Source organism: Trachypithecus francoisi, unplaced genomic scaffold, assembly GCF_009764315.1.
Source record: "Trachypithecus francoisi isolate TF-2019V2 unplaced genomic scaffold, Tfra_2.0 Lachesis_group10, whole genome shotgun sequence".
Classification (NCBI taxonomy): domain Eukaryota; kingdom Metazoa; phylum Chordata; class Mammalia; order Primates; family Cercopithecidae; genus Trachypithecus; species Trachypithecus francoisi.
In genome coordinates, this window is record NW_022681455.1 from 66,934,184 (window position 1) to 66,958,157 (window position 23,974).

Below are 23,974 nucleotides of genomic sequence, written 5' to 3' on the forward strand. Positions count from 1 at the left end.
TAGCTCTCTCATAAATATGTTAACAATTATGAAATTATTAAAATGTACATACCTATATATGTAGGCATATAGGTATATATACATATACAGTAAATTTATATATATACATACATATATAACTACAAATAAATATGCCTACAAATATCCATATATACCTCCTATGTATGTATATAAACCTACTACATATGCCTACAAATATATACATATTCTCTCTCTCTACACACACATACATGCACCTACATAGAAATCTGTAGGAAAATGACAACTTCACATATTCATAGGGATCCCCAAAGAGTTCAAAAGCCAAGACTGGAAGCACCAGTACATGGAAAGATGTATTTAAAATCACAAAATACTTCTTGGACACTGAGAAAAATCAAGCCACACAAACGTTTACATATGAGCGTGATGAGAAGGTGGGCAGACTGCCTTAATTAACTTTATATAAACTCTTGACATAAAAGTGAAAAAATGAAACATAAATGATATCTTAGCTCAATCGTTAAAAAGCCAATTACCTACTTGTGAACGTTTGCCACATACAATAATACTTTGAAGAGACTTCATGATCAGAAGTGAGAAACTCTAGGCATCTGCATCCAACCGTCATTTTATCTGTGAAACTGCTAGTAAAGCATAAACCTGAAAGGCATTACGCCCAGCTCTAAGGCGACATTGCTGTCATTAAAGAAAACCTGTGCCTGAGTTGGCTGAGTACCTTCTTGCAGAGTCCTCTGTCCTCGCGGAGTGGGAGGGTCACACTGGAAGAGACTAATAAGGGCAGAGATGCGTCCCCCTTCCCCACTCGCAGGGAGCTCACTCCTCGGCGCTGCCGCAGCCCTGTCCGGACTCCACTGCGCCTCTGAGGGGCTCAAACACGAATTCAAGGTAAGCTGCGCGGCTTTGCGACCCGCCCTGCACTTGCCCTCTCACACATGCCCGGGCTATGTCATCTGCTCGTGTTTCTGGTTATCTGTGTGCATGTGCTTTTCAAGAAAATGTAAAAACTGTGCTACACATGGAAATACGTTTAGGTGGATACATAATGCACACCTGCATACGTTCCCATAGGTGCTTTAAGGACGGGACCAAAAACGTTTGGCAGCAGACGGCCACTCTCATGTGCTACATATCATGTAGTTCGTGTTCCTATGTTCACATGATGCAGGCTTCATGCACTACACTTAAGTTCTAGGTGGTTTTTCTGGCTATGTGTGTCTGTGAAGCGGAACTATGAGCACTGCTGATGCGGGTAGGGACAGACATCAAATACATTACAAAAAAATGAGGGGTTAAAGGAGCAAAACAAACTCACTATCAATTCATGCCGTTAGAGCGTTTTTTTTTTTTTTTTTTTTTTTTTTTTTGACGGTGTTAGCCCTGGAAGCGAGGGAGCCAGTTAAGGGGCGTAAGCTAAGAGACGCGGGGTTCCGCTGCGCTGCCCTCGGGCCCGGGGTTACCTACTCAACATGCGGGTGTTTCTCCCAAGTGCGGCTTCTGGGGAGCGGCGCGGGCGCGGGTGGGGATTCCGGGATTCCAGCCCCGCCACGTCCCGGAGCGTTCGGCCGTGTTCCTTAATTACCCTGCAGCATGCGCAGCGCGGCCGGCCAGAGCGCCGCCGCCGTCCCCGCCGTCCTCGCTGCAGCCACTGCCGCCGTCGCCGCTGCGGGAACGTCCCAGTCGCCGCGCGAGGAAGACGCGGCCCCAGCCTCCGCCGCCTCCGCTGTCAGAGTCCCGCGGCCACCACCGAGAGCGCGCCCGCGCCGCCGCCACCGCGGCCCGGAGCAAGGAGGCGGCGCCGGGCGGCCCAGCTAAGGCGCTGCAGGGTCGCGAGGAAGTTTGTTGGCCCGGAACCAAGCACGCCGTCGGGCACGCTAGCTCCCCGAGAGCAGGCGGGCGCGTAAGCGAACCCCCTTAGAGGTTACCGAGGGAGCGGGAAGCCGGAAAAAGGGTGGGCAGAGGAGCTGCGGGACAGGCGGGTGACCTAGGAGCCCCAGAGGAGCTTCATTTGATGAGAAGGTGAAGAGGCAGACGGGACCAACGTGCCTTGTCAGCCTCAGGGGACAGTGGGCTGCAGAGCAAAATGAGGAGGGCTTAGAATTCTGGTAATGAGTAGTTTCAATAGAACAATCCGGAAATAGAGGCAAGGGAGTGATCATGAGCCACGGCTTGAGATTGGGAGATGAAGGGTAAGGGAAATAAATTGTGCCACCTCCCTCAACCCCCAGTTCCAAGACGACTCAGTCCCATCTTCTGCTTGGATAAGTCTGAGGAGGATTAAGATGTGAGGATAGTCGCTCTGCTCTAGGGGAATTTACATCTGCCTGTTAATGGAGGAGATGAAACAAAAGCACTCCAATACCTATTTTCAACCACCCACCCCCCCCCAAAAAAAGGAGAGAACACCGACGCCTCCCCCTCTGCCCAAATCAAACACCACGATAATTCTTTAGGAGACTAAAGGGAAAAAGGAAAGAAAAAAGCCCCTGCTCGTATGTGTGGTCTTAGCATCTCCTTGTTGTTGAGTGGTGGGAAACTTGCAGGACCCTCTCTAAGTAGAGAGATCTTTGATATGGGCCTGCAAAGCTGAGATATTTAGGTATTCCAGTGGTGAAAAACATGCATAAATGCCCCTTCCTGTGGAGGGCTGACAGGGTTTTTGTGTAGGAATATCTCTTCAGGATGAAAAAGAGGAGGGTGACCCCCAGAGGTAGAAAATTTATGCTCTCTCTAGGGGATAAAAAATGGAGAAAGTAACTGGCAGGTGCTTCCATTAGGTTTTGTCCTACCTGAGCTCTCTAAGTGGTAAGGGACCTAAGTGGGGTTTCCTGGGAAAGGAGGGAGACAGCGTGGCAAAAGAGCAAGAAAGTGAACCTGAAACTGAAATGGACAGGTCCAAGAAAGAGCAAAAAGGTGAAAGAAACCCAAATGTGATTATTATCACAATTGGGACATCATCTCTATATCTGAATCATTCTCATCCTAGAAAACCATCCAAAACAGATGGGAGCTGATGGTATTTTCCAAAAATGGAAAATTTCCATCTACTTTCTGGTCCTCCAGTTTAATCTCTCTTGCTGCAATTCTAGTTTATTTTCTCCAGCAGGCAGAAATGCCAATGTGGGTACACAGAGTCAATGGTTCTAGAGGCGGAAGAAGCTATGAAGTTAGAAACCATGGTAGTGTGACTAAGTGGCATCACAAATGAAAATTCAAGTGAAGAATGAAAAATAAACGGAAATGCAAGGAAGCAGGGCTATAGAGATGCTAATATATAACCCTGAAAAGATGCTGAAAAACAAACAAACAAACAAAAACCCAGAATGAATAGGACCAGAGTTGAGTCATCTGAGGCAGGCCACATTGAGGATGTACATCTTAAACAGGCAGAGAGTAACTTGCTTAGCAGAAGAGATCCAGCAGGGAGGGCATTCCAGCCAGAAGGAATTGCATGCGTGAAGGCTTAGAGGTGGGAGCAAACAGTCATGTGACTGGTAAGACAGAGAATCCAAGCAGGGGTGAAATCTGAGATGAGTAGAGCAGATAGCACCTGCCAAGGAGAGATTGGAAAGGAGAGGCTGAGAAACAACGGACTTTTTAGGGTGTTATTTTGTAAGCCAATAATAAAATAATCAGGTGAGCAAGATGCATATTAAATTTGATAGAAAGATGATGAATGCAGAGTGGACTATTAGGCCTCTGTTATCTATGCATACGTTATGAAGCGCAAAGGATTTCTGACCTCCTCTCTTTAAGAAAAATCAAAAGTAATTGTGAAGTCATAAGATTATTTGATCAGAAAACTAGTAGAGCCCTTCAAATTGAAAAAAAAAAGATAGGAAAAATTGATGAATTTGAAAATATGCCCATATATTATATATTAATTTAAGATGATATTGGGTCATTGATATAGATATATATGTGGAAAACAACAGAGCAAGAGAATTGTAATCAGAAAAAAATGGGGGCTGGCGGTGCTGGCTCACGCCTGTAATCCCAGCACTTTGGGAGGCCGAGGTGGGCCGAGGTGGATCACAAGGTCAGGAGATCGAGACCATCCTGGCTAACACAGTGAAACCCCATCTTTACTAAAAATACAAAAAATTAGCCGGGCGTGGTGGTGGGTTCCTGTAGTCCTAGCTACTCGGGAGGTTGAGGCAGGAGAATGGCATGAACCTAGGAGGCGGAGCTTGCAGTGAGCCGAGATTGTGCCACTGCACTCCAGTCTAGGCCACAGAGGAAGACTCCTGTCTCAAAAAAAAAAAAAAAATGTAGGTCAGTTGTGATGGTTGAAATTGAGAATGGTCCTGGAAAAGTTGATAGAAACAAATCATAGTTCAGAGAAGTGAGTGGGTAAAACAGACAAGTTGATGAGAAGGGAGAGAATAGGTTAAGTGTGCTCAGAGGAAATCCCAGGTTTGAGACCCTCTGGATTTAGACACTAGTTTGGAAGTAACAGAAGAAATAACAAAACTGAGGAAACATGATAGAGTTGGACATATTTCATAGTACAAACATTGGGAACTAGGGAGTATGCTTTCTGTGGAGGCAGAGAGCAACTTCAATAGTACTATTTTTTGTCCCACTAAGTAACTGAAATTATGTTCACTGAGCTTTCTTTTAGTAATTTGTACTCTATTTCTCTGTCATTCTTTTCTTCATGCACATCATTCTACAGATGTTAAGCCCATACCTGCCTATATCACTTAATAGTTCCCAACCTTTCATTTGTTTATTTTTAGTCCAAATGTATTGCCTTAGACTGTATCATTCTACAGATTGATCACATGAATACCTACTAAATGTCAACTTTAAAGAAGACACAGATAAATAAAATGCAATCTGTTTCCTCCAAGATGTGCAATATAGGGAAGAGACAGAATACAAAGGAGTTACAGCAGTGCAGTATAAAGTGTGCAGAAGCATAAGTGGGTATTGAGCTCTGTTGGATCACAGGACAGTGAGTAGTGAACTCTTCCTGGTATGATTCTCACAGACTTCACAGAGGACATGGCATTTGAGCTACACATTGAAGGCAGAGTAAGTGTTTTCCAGATTGGAGAGGATTGGAAGGACTTTCCAGCAGCCACAAAAGCATGTGCAGAAACCTGTGAATTGTTAATAATTTGATGGCGAAGAGTGTTTGGAAAGAGGTAGCCCGACAGGTGGTTGGACAGATGAGTTAAGACCCCACTGTAAAAGAGCCTTGCGTGCCTCACTTTGGAGTGGACAATGAAGAGCCACCAGAAAACTCTGAGCAGGGCAGTTAAGTGACTAGATATTTGTTTTAGAAAGAGAATTCTTGAGAAGTTAGGAGGTGAAAATAAAGGAAACAAGATGGAGGACAGGAATCCAGTTAGGAGTCTATTGCAGTTTTCCAGATTAGGAATGGTAAAAATGTGAACTAAGGCAGTTTCAGTGAGGATGAGAAAGTTGGTATGGATTCAAAAGACATTTACAAGTAGATTTGATAGACTTTGACAGAGATTTGATATGGGGAGGGGGTAAATAAATTGAAGATGATTTTGAAATTTTTAACTTGAGTTCCTAAGTTAATGATGATGCCTGTAATTAAAATGTGTAGGTCATGAGGTTTCTGTAGAATATAATGAGGGCAGAAACTTTGCCTAAATTGCAAAAGACATCTGCACATTTACTTCAATTTCATTACTCCAGCCACTGATAAAACTATGAAATAATGCCAGACCTCGTCCTAAACTCTTAGGGATATTTTGCCTGATTATTGGCTTGAATTTTTTATTCTATAGGCTTGGCTCTTCAGCTAGTTTTCTCTAATAGTTTACAGACTCTACTATAGCTTCACTAAAGATAGATTCTAAAGATTGGTGAAAGAACAGATGTGTAACACCTGTTGTTTTTGCTTATTTACACAATGTGTCACTTCATAACAGTATGACTAGATTTTCCTGGTGGAGTTATGTATGTATAGGCATACTGGATGGTGGTCAAGAAGTTCCGATTTAAAAATCAACCTCCTACACAGTCACGCATTGTTTCCCTTCATAATAAATGCTCTGAAAACATAAGTTATTTGAGTCATTTAACAAATTACATGTACTTTTTTGAGAGTTCAGATGCTGTGTACATTAAATGTAACAACCTATGTAAAGCAAATAAGTATTCACTTTCTATTTCCTCCTCTTTCTCTCTTTTTTCACGTGTCCTTTACATATTATTTTCTATTTTGGTGTTGGCTTTAACACTCTGACCTTTTTTACCTAACACCAAGTTTCAAAGATGTACAAAGAACACTTTAAATTGTTAGATGGCATAACAGTAAAAATATTAATGATTCACAGGCAGATTTGATTTGGCTCACTCAAAAGCTGGTGCTGAGAGGCTCCTGACCATCTTGTTTAGCAAGCCCATCTTTTTTTTTTTTTGAGACAGAGTCTTGCTCTGTCACCCAGGCTAGGGTGCAGTGCTGTGATCTCAGCTCACTGCGACCTCCGCCTCCCGGGTTCAAGCGATTCTCCTACCTCAGCCTCCCGAGTAGCTGGGACTACAGGTGCCTGTCACCACGCCTGGCTAACTTTTGTATTTTTGGTAGAGACGGGGTTTCACCATATTGGGCAGACTTGTCTCGAACTCCTGACATCAGGCAATCTGCCTGCCTTGGCCTCCCAAAGTGTTGGGATTATAGGTGTGAGCCACCATATATAATATATAATAACATGGAGGTCCAGCCCTCCATGTTATTCTTAGTGATGGTTTTTTTTTTTTTTTTTTTTTTTTTACTTCTTAGTGTCTCTCTCTCAAAGAAAACATGTTTGTTTATTTTTGAGCTCTGTGACCAGACTGCCACAATGGACTTTCCCTATTTGGCTCACTGATTTATCCCCAGTGATTGTTACATAGTGGAAACCTCATCCTATCAATAGGTATCAATAAGATATCTATAGGCCAGGTATTAATAGGATATCAATAGGTATCAATAGAATATCTATTGATAGGATGAGGTTTCCTAATGCCTATGATTAATGGTAATGAGTAATGATTAAGGTTTCCTAATGTCCGTCTCTATTCATTTTGTGTTCTCTACATACAAATAAAGATTAATAAGAACTTTTAAAAATCTATATCCTTATTCAAATATACTTGGTTTGGATAGGTGCCTTAATGATTTCAAGAGCTTGATTAAGGAAGTTGAAGGGACAATGGCTTTTAAAAAGTCACTTACCCGACTGGTACCCAAAATTACTCCATATGACAAATGATGGTGAGAATAATGGGATGGGGTAGAGGTTAGGGCTAGGCCTTCAGCCATTTATTCTCTCTTTGTTGCCATAAGAAATGTATTATAGGGAGGGCTGTCTGAAGGATTTTAAGGCTTTATAGGCTCCATCAATGTTGTCTACTCAAGACTGCCAGTGCTGGGCACACTCACCATTGTGACTTTGGTGCTTTGTAGCACTGGAAAACTCTCTGGGGTCTGGCCAAAATCTTGATAGAAATAACTGAAAATTTAAGAGAATGCTTATAGGAATGTGATATGTCTGTCCCACATACTGAGAGAAAACATTAAGGTATAACAGTAAAAGCATTTTAGTCAGGCAGTCTTGGACTTGAATCCCAGGCTTTGAGATTATTCTATGAGCTTTAGTGTTTTTTATCTGTAGTATGGGATCTGATACCTGTCTTCAGTACCAACATTAGGCCTGCTGTGGACCCTACATTTTAGAACACCCAAGTATAGTCTTGCTCTGGATGTGTACCTGCTCTCAGGGTTAGGAGTTTACAGAGCTGAGGGGATCTGCCTACCTAAAACCTGAGCTTCTAGACCGGTCTCTGGATAGCCAAGATCCTGAAATTCCCAGAAAAAAATGACCCTTAACCCCCTGCCGAGTCCAATACACCCTGTCCTTGGGTTCATCTTCCCAGGGAAAGACCACAGGTGTAAACACTCCTAGGCCCAAGGAATGGTCAAGAGGTAGCTGTTTGCAGGCATTGTGGACAGAGCTTTGACTTACTGGCATATTTACATATGTGTGTATGAGGCCTGTCAAGCTGCAGATGGACCCAAGAATGAAAAAAAATGAGGGATGAACTTTGGTTCAGGCCAGAGGCTGACTCATCCCATATCACCTGCTCTGTTACATTCTAACTTGACATGGACTTTCAAGACTTTATGAAGGTATTTGCTGAAGTAAAATGAGAAAACATATTTTTTATCAGTGTTATTAGCTTTATTTTCACTTTCAAATATTTAAACATATGGTACACAGACCTCTTGCCCTGCACCCTGTTAATGTTTTGGGCAGCTGCCTCTCTAGTTACTATTAGTATTAAAATAAAATATAATATATAAAATAAATTCTACTTCAGAAAATGAGACCATATGTGACCAATTGTCTTAGTTCATTTTCTGTTGCAATAACACAATACCTAAGACTGGGTAACTTACAAATAAAAGAGGTTTATTTTGGCTCACAGTTCTGGAGGCTGAACAGTTCAAGGTCAGGCAGCTGTATATGGTGGGGGCCTTTATGCTGTGTCATGACATGGCAGAAGGCAAGAGGTGCACACTGAGAGCCAAACTGGCTTTTATAACAGACCCACCCTCATGATAACCTCTTAATACTGTGACATTGGGGATTAAGTTTCTAACACATGAAATTTGGGCAACACATTCAAATCATAGCACCAATATTCTCCATAGCCTTCTTAACATGTATTGTGAGCCGTCTTTGGACAAGTTTGAGAAAAAAAATTGAGGGCCTTAAGAAACCTCAGGATCCACCTATATTAGCTTGAGGTTCTTCATTAGCCACTCCATTGAGAAAGCATTAAAGATCTATATTATAGCTTAACTTTTATCTGGAAGGAGCAACACATTAAAGTGTGATAACATTGACTTTGATTCATTTGTAAATCTGTCTTGATAATCACCTAGCTGGGACCTGCGGGGACAGGAAGGAAACGTGGCAAGTTTTGATGAGGAAGGAGGTTGTGGACAAAGCCAATAATTGAGAAATCCAGGGAAGGTACCAGAAACGTGTTCAGAGCATCAAGAAGCAGCCTGAGAACAGCAGGTGTCTGGGAATGGTGAGAGGTTTCTGGTCAGGAAAAAGAGAGGTTCAGAAAGACCCAAGGGAAACTTTGCCCTTGTCAGTTTTGTTGAGGTCAACCTGCCAGTGCCTCCAGCAAGGTTTAAGATCTGAACAATTTGTTTTTAAAACACATACAAGGATTTATTCTGAGACCTTGATGAAAAGTTTTTCAAATGTTTCTAGCTGAGTGGTCTACACTTCCATTTTCTCAGGATCTGAGCAATAGAACCCTCAAATAGTGAACACATTTTAGAAATGTGCAAAGAGAGGCCGGCGCGGTGGCTCATGCCTGTAATCCCAGCACTTTGGGAGGCCGAGGCAGGTGGATCATGAGGTCAGGAGACTAAGACCATCCTGGCTAACACGGTGGTCTCTACTAAAAGTACAAAAAATTAGCTGGGCGTGGTGGCAGGCACCTGTAGTCCCAGCTCCTTGGGAGGCTGAGGCAGGAGAATGGCGTGAACCCGGGAGGCAGAGCTTGCAGTGAGCTGAGATCATGCCACTGCATTCCAGCCTGGGCAACAGAGCAAGACTATGTCTCAAAAAAAAAAAAAAAAAAAGGAAATGTGCGAAGAGAAATAATATTCATGATAATGACCTTTGAAAGATTTTAAGATCTTGTAATGCCTTAAGAATTATTTTTAAATATTGAATGATCACTACAGATTCCAAAATAAGTATATTTCACTGTATCTCAAGATTTGTAAATTGGCAGTCTCTTACTTTTTAAAAATTCAACAAACATTTATTGAGTCTCTGATTTTCCAAGTACTGTGCAAGGCACCTGGGATATAGTGATGGACAAGACAGATATAGCACCTGCTCTCATGAAACTTAGAATTGAGTGGGGAGCAATAAACATATGTATACAGGAAAAATAATGTCTAAGCTAGAGACTAATGTGCTTCTTGGTCAGGTAAGGGCTTTTCCACATAGTAACATTTAAATTGAAAACTGAAGGATGAACAAAACACAGAATGAGGAAACAGCATACACAAAACCTTGAGGTTGAAAACAGCCTGGCAATTTCACATACAGGACATCACTGGAAAGAATGGTACCAAATGAGGCTGGAGACATGGATAGGGGCCCGGTTATTTGGAACTTCTAGACTGTAGAACAGCTTTTGGACTACATTCAAAGTACAATGGGAAATCATTAAAAGGTTTGAAGCAAGGAAGTGACATGATCCGACTTTCATTTCAAGAAAAGTTCTCCACTGCTATGTACAGAATAATTGTGTTCAGAATTCAGTAATGGATGGAGGAAACCAATTAGGAAGCTGTTGAGGGGTCTAGACCAGGGTGATCTGAACTAGGATAGTGGCAGAGGAATAAGTGAAATAAGTGGATGTGAGATGTGTTTGGGGTAACCCTTGACATGACTTGTTGATGGTTTGGAAGTAGGAGATGGGGATAAAGAAGACAGAAGAATCAATGGGGTCCTTGGATTTCTGGTTTGAGCATTTTAATGGGTAGTAATTACTGAGACTGGGAAGAGCATGAGAAGAACAAGTTGTGGTTGGAAATCAGGAGTTTATTTGGATGTATTAAGTTACAGATATCTGTGTGACATCTAAGAGGGAATTTTGAATAGGCAGCTGGAAACACAGTCTAAAGTTCAGTGAAGAGGACTGGATGGAAGATATAAATTTTAGATTAATCATCTTACAGATAATATTTAAAGCCAAGAGAATGGTGACATCACCTAAGGAGACATTATAAAGAGAGGACAGGAGGGCTCACAGATCCCAATATTAAGATATCAGATAGAAGAAAGGTCTGAGAATATTTACAAGGAAATCCCAGAGAGTGTCAAATCAGGGAGGCCAATAAAAGAGGGTTTCAGGAAGGAAAGAATAGTTGGCTATTGGAAGTGCTACTAAGAATTGAAGAAGGGAAGAGAAAAGTATTCTTCTTTTAAGTTCCTGCTGAACTTGGCGAGATACATTTCAGGATAGTAGAATGGCAATTCTTCAATAACTAGAACATTTAGTTAACTGACCATAAATCTTATATTCTGCAAATACTTTGGATAAATGAGATAGAAGCTAAGTGGCTCAAGGAAGTAATTAGGAGATGTGAAGATCGAATTCATATGCTTATAGCTTTGTAGCCCTCTGGTTCTTTGTTGTTGTACCAGGGACCAAAGTTTCAGTGAACATAAATTTCTAGGCTGCTTTGATGCTTCTCCATTGTCCAAATATCAATATCAACCTTAAGCTGAAGAGAGAGGTATAACTAAATTTTTCCAATTATTGTTTATTAATATGTAAAGCAAACAATTATAATTTCAGGTACCTTTTGAACATTGACTAGGTTAAGGCCCCATATAATACACATGCTTTAAATAATTTATTCCTAGTATTATTTCCAATTTGAAGATGAATAAATTAAGGCTTAGAGAAGGTACATAGCTTCTTCACGACCAGCAGAGTCCAGACATGAAGCCATAATTGTCACCACTGTGCCAAACTACTAATTTATCAACTGATAGAAATCACTTTTGGTTAAAAATATAACCATGGATTTCTCTAAAAATCATGTCACTATTTATGAGTTCATTCCTTTGAAATAGAATTAATTTCTTTAACAGCTACCAACTGATTTGAAATAATAGGATAACTTTGCAAAGTCATATGAGGATTGGGACTATATCTAGATGAGAGAATTCAAAAGAAATAAGGCTTAAAACCAGCTGTTTGATATTTAGAACTACATGTACAGTTTTAATATTGCAATTGCTGCTTCTAGCTATTCATCCAGAAAGATCTGAAATCTTGAATTAATTTTAAAATGCTGGTCTTATTTGGCACACACAAAGAAGATGGTGGCTTTAGTTTTTTTCTAAAGACTGTCTATCAATAGAATTTAGACACTGGTATAATGAATTCTTTTATATTTGACTCTTGATTAAACTTTGAACGATGCATATAAGTGATATAGCATTTATTTGCATATTTAGACCTCTTAGAATAGCTATTTTAATAATACTGCAATTACCAAATACACGGAGGGAGCCATTATATTTTCACTTGCAATTTATTTCCACATTAGTTGCTTCACTAAAAAAATAAATTTAAATGATGTTTAAGTTCTCCATTAGAGGAGTTCTATTTACTAAATCTTTTATTTCAGTACCAAAGGAATAGAAGTATACATTCAGAAAGACAAACAATTATTGGAGGTAATACATTAACATTAAATATAATGTCAATGGCAGGCTCAGGTGAGGTAGGCATTACATGTATTCATTTTTTCTTTATAAACATAAGGCAAGATTACTTTTCACATGTACAGTAATCACATCAGTAAGAGTGATTATTCAATCCAACAACAACATAGTTAAGTTTATAGAAAACATGACATCAATTAAGCCAAAATATGTAAAACTATTATTCAGAAGAAAAAAACAGACTTGTGAATAATAAAATTATATTTTAATAATGTGAATCATTGTATATTATATAATGCAAAAAGCATAGGCAACTTAAAACAAACAACTGGATTTTAAAAAAGGGCAAAGGAGGCTGGGCACAGTGGCTTATGCCTGTAATCTCAGCACTTTGGGAGGCCAAGGTGGGCAGATCACGAGGTCAGGAGTTCAGGACCAGCCTGGCCCAATCTCTAATGAAAATACAAAAATTAGCTGGGCACGGTGGCACATGCCTGTAATCCCAGCTACTCGAGAGACTGAAGCAGGAGAATTGCTTGAATCGGGACCTTGGAAGTGGAGGTTGCAGTGAGCCGAGATCATGGCACTGCACTCCAGCCAGGGCTACAGAGCAAAACTCTGTCTCAGAAAAAAAAAGGCAAAGGGCCAAGGAGTTGAATAGACATGTCTCCAAAGAAGATATATAAATGATCGGTAAGCACCTGAAAGGATGTTCAACATCACTAATACTTAGGGAGATGCAAATCAAATCCACAGTGAGATACCATCTGACACCCATTAGGATGGTAATTATATATATATATATACACACACACACACACACACACACACACACATACTTTTTTTTGAGATGGAGTCTCGCTCTGTCGCTGAGGCTGGAGTGCAGTGTTGTGATCTTAGCTCACTGCAAGCTCCGCCTCCCGGGTTCAAGCGATTCTCCTGCCTCAGCCTCCCGAGTAGCTGGGACTACAGGCGCCTGTCACCATACCTGACTAATTTTTTATATGTTTAGTAGAGAAGGAGTTTCACTATGTTGGCCAGGATAGTCTCAATCTCTTGACCTCACGATCTGCCCTCCTTTGCTTCCCAAAGTACTGGGATTACAGGCATGAACCACCGCGCCCAGCCTATATATATATATATATATTTTTTTTTTTTTTTAAAGAAAAAATAGCAAGCGTTATCTAAGATATGGAGAAATTGGAACCCTTGTGCATTGTTAGTGAGAATGAAAATGGTGCAGCTGTTATAGAAAACAGTAGTCTAGTTTCTCAGAAAATTAAAAATAGAAGTATTGTATTGTTAGCAATTCTACTTCTGATTCTGGGTGTATACCCAAAAGAATTGAAAACAGGGACTCAAACAGGTATTTGTATATCTATGTTCATAGCAGTATTATTCACAATAGCCAAAAGATGGGAGCAACCCAAATGTCCATTGATGGATGAATAGATGAACAAAATGTGGTATATACATACAATGAAATATTATTCAGGTTTAAAAGAGGAGGAAGTTCTGACACAATGTACAACATGATGAACCTTTAGTACATATTTAAGTGAAATAAAGTCACACAGATACAAATACTGAATGATTCCACTTATATGAAGTACCTAGATTACTCAAATTCATAGAGAAAGAAAGTAGAATGAAGGCTGCTGGGAGTTAGGGGAGAGGAAAATGGGAAATTATTTTTTGATGAGCACAGAGTTTCAGTTTTGCAAAATGAAAAAAGTTCTGCAGATGGTTGGGATGGTTGCACAGCAATATGAATTTATTTAATTCCACTGAACTGTGTATTTAAAAATGGTTATGAATGTATATTTTATATTATGTGTATTTGACCACAATTTTTAAAAATAAAAAAGTGTCACTGTAAGCGTGGTTGCTTAAACAAATTTAAAAGCAGAGAAAATTTAGCTGATAAGAAGCTGTATCGACATCAATAACTAACTAGAAACTAATCTGAACATCTTTTCAGAGCTGTTATACAGATTAAGATATTGAGATACACAATTGCATATATAATCATATATCCTGTTATATGATGATATGTGATGTAAAATTGATTGTTTTTGCTTTGATAAGATTTTCTGGAGATGTTGAAAGGAGCTACATACAATAAACTGGATTCAAATTTTTGTTGTTGTTGTTGTTGCAGATCTGTGGCCACTTGTTCACATGGTTTCAAGGCACAATGAGACTCACTGGCCCTTGGAAACTTTGGCTTTGGATGTCAATGTTCCTGCTTCCTGCTTCCACTTCCGTGACCATTAGGGACAAGACAGGTATCCAGGCCAACTCTTTGCCTAATCACCAAATGTTATTTATAGCCTTTAAATCATTAAAACAAATCTTGTTAAGATTGAAAAGGCCATAGATGAATCTACTATAACAGAATGAATTACAATTCATTGCTTTCTTCCATTGATCTTCCCATCATGTACATTAGGAATTCCTAAAATTACCTATTTTTTTCATATGCATAGTATATTAGTCTATGTCTTCCTTTCGTCTTCAATATTTACAAGTATACATATATGCATGTGTGCCTCTGTGTGTATATATGACATTATATATCTTTCCCTTTCTTCTTCAATAATTATTCAAGTTATAAGTATGGAAACTCATTACTAATTAGGATTAACATGGACATATCTAATCTTAATTAAGTGAAAAATTGGATAGGAGGTATAAAAGGAAATGTAGTTTAATTATATGTTCATTTTGTAGTATCTTAGATGAGGCAAACAAAAGGTTGACAGATCTTTAGAGCACTTTTTGAACTAAATACACAGTATTTGCAATTAAATTTATCAGTCTTTTCATAAATATTTCCAAAAGGCTTAAGGACAATTTGAAATATTTACCTTCACCTCTGCTTTTTGAAATTGATTATGTGGTTAATTTGGAAGACCTCTCTTGAACATTGAGTGTGTGTAAGTTACTTAGCTAAATGTAATTCCTATTACAAGGTTGAATTAGACACATTGGAGAAGGCATTTGCTAGGGAAAGAGAAACTTCATCTTTCCTATGCAAAAAATCACATATAATGTATTCTGATGATAATCACATATGATTATGTATTCTGAGACTGTATTGTTGTGCCTATTCTTTTGAATATTTTTTCAATAATTTTTGCTAAACAAGTATAAACCCACTCTAGTAGAGACTTTTGAGTTTGAGACACTCATAAACTACAATTACTCATAAAGATCTAACACATCATAATCTTTCAGAGTGTTATGTAAGTCATTATGATTTTTTATTATATGGCAGAAGGTGCATTTCCTAAAATAATCCACATGAAAGTTTGAATATTCTGTTATTGTACAAAAGACATCCTGTGGCTGTCATACAATTTGGGGGGGGAAACACTTTCTTTCTTCAGTGAGAAATTAATCAGCTGTGACTCATGGCAACTACAATATGTAAAAAAGGAAAAGAGATGCATAGGGCAGCGGAGTTTATTCTGATACTATTTCTACTCTTCTGAATTTCTTAGTCTCTTTTTGTAAAGAAATATAGCAGGTAATGTGCTTTGCAATTTAATCTGAGATGACAGGACTTTTTTAGTTAGAAGGAAGAATTAATTTTTGGTTAAATAGGGACAGTTTTTAGGCACATGCTAGTGGGTAGTAAATGTTCTTGATGATAGCAAGGATTTGAAGGACCTAAATAAACGGTTCTCCAATTTTAGTGTGAAAAAGAATCACCTGACATATTTGATTCCTGAGTCCTCTCACATATCCCCATTTTGCAGGTCATACTGGGGTGGGATTCAGTAATTTACATCTTTAACAAGTTCCACAGATGAATCTAATGCAGGATTATCTGAGGAAAACTCTTAGAGAAACACTTATCTTTGAGATAATTAACAGACATTTTGGTTTTCTTTTTTTCCCTTTCACCTGGTTACCTTGCATTTTATGCACCATTTTATGCCAAGGTTCCTTTTTTTGTTGTTGTTTTATTTTATTGTTTACATTTAGTAACCTTTTAAAATTGTGATAAGAACACTTAACATGAGGACTGCCCTCTTAACAAATGTTTAAGTGTATAACACAGTACTGTTAATTATAAACACGGTATTATACAGCAGATGTCTAGAACGTAATCATCTTGCATAACTAACACTTCCCCATCTTGGGATTCCCCTGAATGTTTGCTTTTGTAGTTCTAGTATCTCTACTCTTTAATCAGGTTACATGATGTATGGGACTACCAAAATGCATATATTCTTATCCAATTTACTTTGCTGAATTAATCTTTCTGAATGATTTTCCCAACAGTGTGAATTCAAAATTAATCTGAACTCTAACAAGATTCACTTAACATGAAGCATTAAGGGAAATTAATAAAAGAAAAAAATTACGTTATTTTTATCATGCCATTTGATAGAGGGTGTTCGTAAAGCAACACATACTGAACGTGTGATGGAAATTGCTTAACTTCAAGTATCGTTTGCATTAATTGAAAATGTCAGCATAGCACTGTCAAAGGGATTATTGAAGAATATGACACGCTGGGCATGGCCTGGAAGGAGACCCTTCTTGTGTCTTGTGTATCTGGTTCACAGTGCAAGCTTCCCTTTTTAGTTTCCTCATGTGCAGACCTGCGCTTGTGGTCACTAACCATTTACCGGAGGGAAGTGATTACATCTAAAAATAAAATATAACAAATCTGAGAGAGAGGCTAGGGTTTCAGTGTTGGAGTCTGTGAAGTTGTCAACAGTTTACTATTAAACCTAAATATATGACAGATAGATTGGGCCTTTTAATTGCTTTACCTTAACACTACGGTGTGTTTCATAATTACCTGGAATTGTCCCAGTTGGGACAGAATTTAAGAGTAATATGGAGAGATTAAATAATAACTTCAATTTTAAAATTTTGAAGGTATTAGGAATTCAGTCATTTCATATTCTTTCATCAATTTTCCTATTATATTGAGTTCACAGGATAAGGTATATTTGTTTATTTTCCTACTGCAAATGAACTTCCATTTGAATGTGACAGTTTCAGCTCAGTTACTTGTCAAAAGAAGGTGGGGAAGAGAATTGTGTTAAAATATATACAATGCTAGAAAATCTCAAAACTTATTTTAATTAGTTGCGTAAAACTTTTTCCTCTAATATGGAAAACTATGTATCAAATAATTAAAGTTTCATCTATTTTCTTTAATCTGTTCTAAGGCAAAAGTACTATATCATCATAAAAAGCAGTAAGAAACAGAAAACCAGAGTTTAAAAAAAAACAGGCTAAATAAATGGAAATGACAGAATGCCTTTTAAGTAACACATTTTCTTTTCATTATGATAAATCTTCAGTTTAAGTGTCCAGATTGACTTGATTATAAATTTAAATTTAGGCCTGTAACTATTCACATAAACCCTTCTAAGGTAGTTTTCTATTAATTACAAAGAATTACAAAACCTATTATTCCAAAATGTGGCTTTTACTAGTTGGCAAATACTTCACGCTTAAACTCAGAGTAAAATGTATGCTGTTATATAGAGAATTGTATTTTGTGTTTTTAAGAAATTCTTGTGTTCAACATTGGTACCATGTAAAAATCCTTCATTGACAAATGTACTTTGTAACTCCTAAATTTTGAAAGTGGAGGAAAGCTTCACAATGATTAAATTAATAATATATCTTCTAACTAGGTATTTTTCTTTGGAAGAATTGGGCATTTAAGCAGAGGCATGAAGGCAGTGTGAGGGCAAGGCACGTGAACACCTGGGAAGCAGTCACTTGGTCCTCAGGCTCTGAGGCAGGGGCATGCTTGGCATGTGGGAGAAACAGCAAGAAAAACCGGGAGACTGGAGTCAAGTGAATGAGGGGGAGGAGGTGTGAGGGTACGTGGCTCCTGAGAAATGCATCTGTGCTTTCTGTGTTGTCAAAATCTGATTTCTAAGCCTGCAAGGTCAAAGGCTAGACCTTAGACTCTGATAAATTCGCCAAAGCAATAAATCCTGTACTGTGAAACCTCTTGGAAGATGTTCAACCTTTGCCCTGTAGACCCTTCCCGGATATCAGGTGGACAGGCAAGCTTCTGAATGTATGCCCCTCATTACCTCTTGGAAGCCTTATTTCACAGTTAGTTGAATATTGTCATATTGTATTATTCATAATGCATTGTTATTAAAGTACAGATGTGTGGAGATATGTGCATTTTAGCAAAGTTAAAATATAAATTATATCTTGACCAGACAAATTATGTTTTCTTTCCCTGCAATCAGTAAACTGGTGTATTAATAGTGTAAGTAATACAAGAACCCTCACTAAACTGCAAAGAGTATAACAGAACATGTTTCCGTTTATTTTGTATGATGACTATAACTTTGATTTTCCCTTTTGTTTTTGTAGTACCCAAGGAATTACCTCATCCCCTGGCTTTTCCTAAGGCCAGAAGCCTCTGTGTCCAGAGAGCAACTAGTCCATTTTCAGTCTGAGTATCAGCAATATACACACATCTTTTAGGTATTAAATCATTTGAAAAAACAAAACATTAAAAGATTGGATTTAGCTGGTCTGAGCTCCTTAGCCATTTGAGAGGAGAAAAAAGGAATTCAACATACTTTCAGGGAATAATAAAAAAAGTGGAAAAGAGGGATTTCAACATATCTTTGGTGAATACTGTATTAAACTGAAGATTTATATGAATGGGTATAGAAAGTATCAGACTGGGCCAGTCTCAGTGGCTCACGCATGTAATCCCAGCACTTTGGGAAGCCGAGGCAGGCAGATTGCCTGAGGTCAGGAGTTCAAGACCAGCCTGGCCAACAAGGTGAAACCCTGTCTCTCCTAAAAATATAAAAATTAGCCACGCATGATGGTGGGCGCCTGTAATCCCAGCTACTTGGGAGGCTGAGGCAGGAGAATCGCTTGAACACAGGAGGCGGAGGTTGCAGTGAGCCGAGATCATATCACTGCACTCCAGCCTGGGTGACAGAGCAAGACTTCATCTCAGGGAAAAAAAAAAAAAGAAGTATCACACCAATGAGAGGAAAAATGTTTAACAAAAGATGTGATGTGATCTTAAGATTAGAATGCGTAGCAGTACAATAGGAGGTCAAACCAGTAGGATAAAACAGAGAGATTAAGGGGAAAAGTGATTTTCTCTCTCTCTCTGTGTGTGTGTGTGTGTGTGTGTGTGTGTGTGTATGTGTATGTGTTTAAGCACACGTTTAAAACTGAGGGTGGGAGCATAATGCACTTCTACTAAAGAATGAAGATAATTTCTTAGGCATGCTATTATTTTGTTTAAAATATGTATTTAAGAAGCAATGTTCAATACAGAGGGGGAGAAGTTGGTTATAGGAAACTTGTGTTTTGTTTCTACTCCACCATTGAGTGGCTGGCTTTGTGATCTTAACTACTCTTGGATGACTTGTTCTTAGGTGCTCAGGATTCTAATTTTTGGAAGGAGAAGGGGTAAACATCTTTTTTAAAGTACGTATTTTCTTTGTAGGTAATCTAGATAAAATAATGATATACCCAAATATGATCTAGCTGCCTTCCTTTGGCTCTTTTCTTTCTTTCTTTCTTTTTTTTTTTGAGACAGAGTCTCACTCTGTCACCCAAGCTGGAGTGCAGTGGCGCGATCTCGGCTCTCTACAACCTCCGCCTCTGCCTCCTAGGTGCAAGCGATTCTCCTGCCTCAGCCTCCCAAGTAGATGGGACTACAGGAATGTGCCACCACACCTGGCTAATTTTTTGTATTTTCAGTAGAGATGGGGTTTCATCATGTTGGTCAGACTCATTTTAAACTCCTGACCTCAAATGATCCGCCCACCTTGGCCTCCCAAAGTGCTGGGATTATAGGCATGAGCCACCACGCTGGGCCCCTTTGGCTCTTTTCAATACCCCCCACCAACTCTGTAATTTGCCCAGGTCCTTAAGCGAAATCAGGAGGAAAGTGGGGCTGATAGTTATTAACATCTTAGTATGAATTTGTTAAAAACATTTGCATTTGCTTTTGAAAAAGATCTGTTGATTAAGGTTCTCTAAGCAGTGCATCTTTTTAAAAAGGTATAGACATTTTAAAAATAAATTTTATTGTGTATATTTGAGGTCTATAGCATATTATGGGATGGATATAATTAAATGACTGTTGTAGTGAACAGAATAACATACCTATCATCTCACATAGTTACTTATTTTTCTAAGGAGTGGCTAAATCTTATTAAATGAAAATCTCAAAGGCAATACAATTTTATTGTATTTTGTTAGTCCTTATGTTGCACATTCCATCTCTAGATACATTTATCCTACATATCTGCTATTTTGTATCCTTTAAAGTGTATTTCTCCATTTCCTACCCTCCTCACACCAGTGATAAATGCTGTTTTATTCTCTATCTCTGTGTATTTAAGCTCTTTTTAAAAATATTCCACATGTGGGATCACACAATATTTTTTCTCCTGTGTCTGGCTTATTTCACTTAGCATACTGTCCTTAAGGTCTATCTATGCTGTGGCAAATGGAAGGATTTTCTTTTTTTTAAGGCTGAATTATATTCCATTGGATAAAATGTCTAAATGTAATATCAAAAACCATACAACTCCCAGAAATGATCATGGGGGAATAGTTCCCCAACATTGACCTTGGCAATCATTTTTGGATATCACATGAAAATCTCAGGCTACAAAAGTGGAAGTAAATAAATGGGACTAAATCAAACTAAAACACTTATACACAGTGAAGGAAGCAATCAACAAAATGAAAAGACAACCTATGGGCTGGGAAAAAGTAATTGCAAACTACTTATCTGATAGTTAATATCCAAATTTTATAAAGCATTTTTAAAACTCAATATCAGTAAAACAAATAATCTGATTTAAAAATGGACAAAGGATTGAAATACATATTTCTACAAAAAAGAGATTAAAATGTCCAACAGGTATATGAAAAAGTGCTCAACATTACTAATCATAAAGGAAATGCAAATTAAACCGTGATGAGACATTACCTCATACCTATAAGGATAGCTATTATCAAAAAGACAAGAGATAACACAAATGTGGCAAGGTTGTGCAGAAAAGAGAACTCTAGCACACTGTTGGTGGGAATGTGGATTGGTTATAGCCATTATGGAAAACAGTATGGAGGTTCTGAAGAAATAAAAAACAGAACTATCATATGATCCAGCAACCCCTTTTTTGGGTCTACATCCAAAGAGATGATATCCCCACCTTGTGAAGCTATATCTGCACCCCCATATTCATTGCAGCATTATTCACAAAAGCTAAGACATAGAAACAACCTAAGTGTTCATGGATGGATGAATGGAAAAAGCAGTGCAATTTTTTTTTTTGTGGTGAAATTTTAGTCATTACTTTTGCAATAGTCCAGAGAGCCTTTGAAATGACACAGTGCTTTGCCTTTGTCTACTTGACATGATATTTGGATATTTGAGTCTTTTCTTTAGTCCTTCAAGGTACATGCGCACTTACTCAAAAGTGTGCTTTACTTTATATTAAAGTATGTATTTTAATACTTAAAGAAATGAACATACCCACCTTGTGATAGCTATTTCCACTGCCTTGCCATTTTCGTGCAATGAATCCATAATATTCATGTATTCAGATTATTGTGCCTTAAATCTTACATCTAAATAATTAACATGTAGTTTTAACTTTTTCAGTTTTTCACCACAAAGCACGTATGCTAAAGATATGAAATGGCATTTGATTTTCATAAATACTTTTAGTGTAGACTTTCATAAATGTTGTTAGAAATGTTGAATTCCATTCATTTCAAAGTCATGGTTTATTACTTTGAAATCATCATATATTCGCTAGGGCCTCAGAAGAATTTAAATAAGATATATGCTGTTTCCAACTTGGCAATAGGCCAGTATACCTTCTTCTCATTACTATCTTGAGACTTGTTTTGCTAATCACCTACTGGGGCTTCCCTACATACATTGTGAGTAATTTAATCTTATTTATTATGGTTACATACTCACTCATAGTCATTATAAAAATATGATAAGAATGGAATTTTTTTGAGGTTTTCAAGAGTCATTTTTAGCTTAAAATATTTTCTCACAGAGATGCTATTTTCCTCCTTTTGTTGAGATATTACGCACACCAAAGTAGACAAATCTTAGTGCACAGTGCAGTGAATTTCTACAGATACATTTATACCCCTGTGTAACTACTACTCAGACCTAAATATACATTCTCAAAACCCCAGAAGCCTTCTGTGTACCTGCTCCTAACTAACATTTCACCACAAGTAGCCACTACACTGACACAGATTAGTTGTATAATCTCTAGAATTTTGTATAAATGGAATTATACAGTATGCATTAATGTTGCAGGACTTTTCCTTAGTTCAGCTAAAGATGGAGTTCTTTGTCCCATGGCCATGAAAATTCAGGCTCACAGACAATTTGAATAGTGAGTAAGACAGGGTTTTATTGGGTGAAAAGGAAGGAAACGGGGAAACAGGAACTCTCGCTAGGCCAGAGTCCCTGCTAGAGCACTTCCCACCAGGCTGATTGAATCCTAGTTTCCACACAGGAAGAAGAGGAGCCAGGCTCCTCCCACTGCAAAGGGCGTGAAGTTCCCGAGGCTCCACCTCAGTGGGCAGGCTGGTTGGAGTTGCTCCAAGGATCCCCTCCCACCTGGCTGTCTTATTCCTCCCTCTAAAGAAGTACATCTCATTGCTGTTAGATTAAGGATAAGGATGAAGACTGATCTTAACTGCTTCCTGCTGACAGGAGGTGCTGTTCTGGGGAAATGGAAGTCGGAGTTCCCTCAGGGGCCAATGTAAGGGTTCCCAGCAGAAGGGGCCATTGTCAGAGTCTCCAGTTGCATGACCGTTTGAAGTTTGATGGCCTGAAGGCAAGAACAAACTCAGTTATCAGAAAACATGTATCAAAATGAAACAAGAGGAGGGATAAGGACAGCTCAAAAATTCCAAGGCCTTTTACCAGTTTGCACAGGGAGAGGGAGGCCAAACACCCAACTAGCAAAAAAAAAACTTTATCTTTTTGCTGGCATGTTGGGCTTCTGTGTTCCCTTCCCCTGAGCCCAATCCTAAGCCAACTAGTTTAAAGTTTGGGAAATTAACTCTTTCTAGTTTGAAGGATGCATCTGAGGGGACTGTCACATAGTACAGAGACACAATTACCTATCAGTGAAGAGAGGACAGAGGAGAAGAAAGGAAAAAAAGAGGGCACCTTTTAAAGGAGTCCCAGGGATTCAGGATGCATTTGAAAGGAGTACAGACTAAAGATGAATGGCTACCCATCTAGAAGGAGGGGAGCAGGCATGCCTGGTTTTCTTCTCTTTCTAGCAGGTACCCAGAGTACATGAGGGAGAGAGGGAATAGTGTCCTTTTTCCCTCTTCCATCCTTGCATCCCCGAGTCACATTGACCTTGGCAGGTGCCGCCATGAGTACCAAAGTGGCTTTCATCCATGAAACGGGGGCCTAGAGAATAGGAATTATCTATCCACTCTCACCTATGCCTCTATCCCCCCAACTGTCAGTAGCTTTGGAGTTCCCTATACCTCATTTATGCCATGGGTATTAATGTGACCTTTATCCATGAAACAGGAAGCTTGGGGTTGGCTTAATCAGCCACACACACTCATCTGTGCTGTACCTTTTGACTTCCATTATTCTCTGCCTCTGGATTCCTCAGATCCATTTTTCTATCCTAGGGCTTTGACCCAAAGCTTAGAATTGAGTCTGGGACAAAAATTTGTCT

At 38.8% G+C, this 23,974-nt stretch overlaps 1 protein-coding gene across 1 annotated transcript in view; it reads left to right on the forward strand.

The window, feature by feature from the left end:
• The first annotated feature begins 778 nt into the window (after positions 1-778).
• Positions 779-23,974, forward strand: part of COL19A1 (collagen type XIX alpha 1 chain) — a 330,132-nt gene continuing 306,936 nt past the window's right edge. Inside the window, exons 1-2 of the mRNA XM_033217563.1 lie at positions 779-888; positions 14,407-14,533. Coding sequence (XP_033073454.1) covers positions 787-888; positions 14,407-14,533 — 229 coding nt within the window. The 5' untranslated portion in view covers positions 779-786. The remainder of the gene's footprint in view (positions 889-14,406; positions 14,534-23,974) is intronic.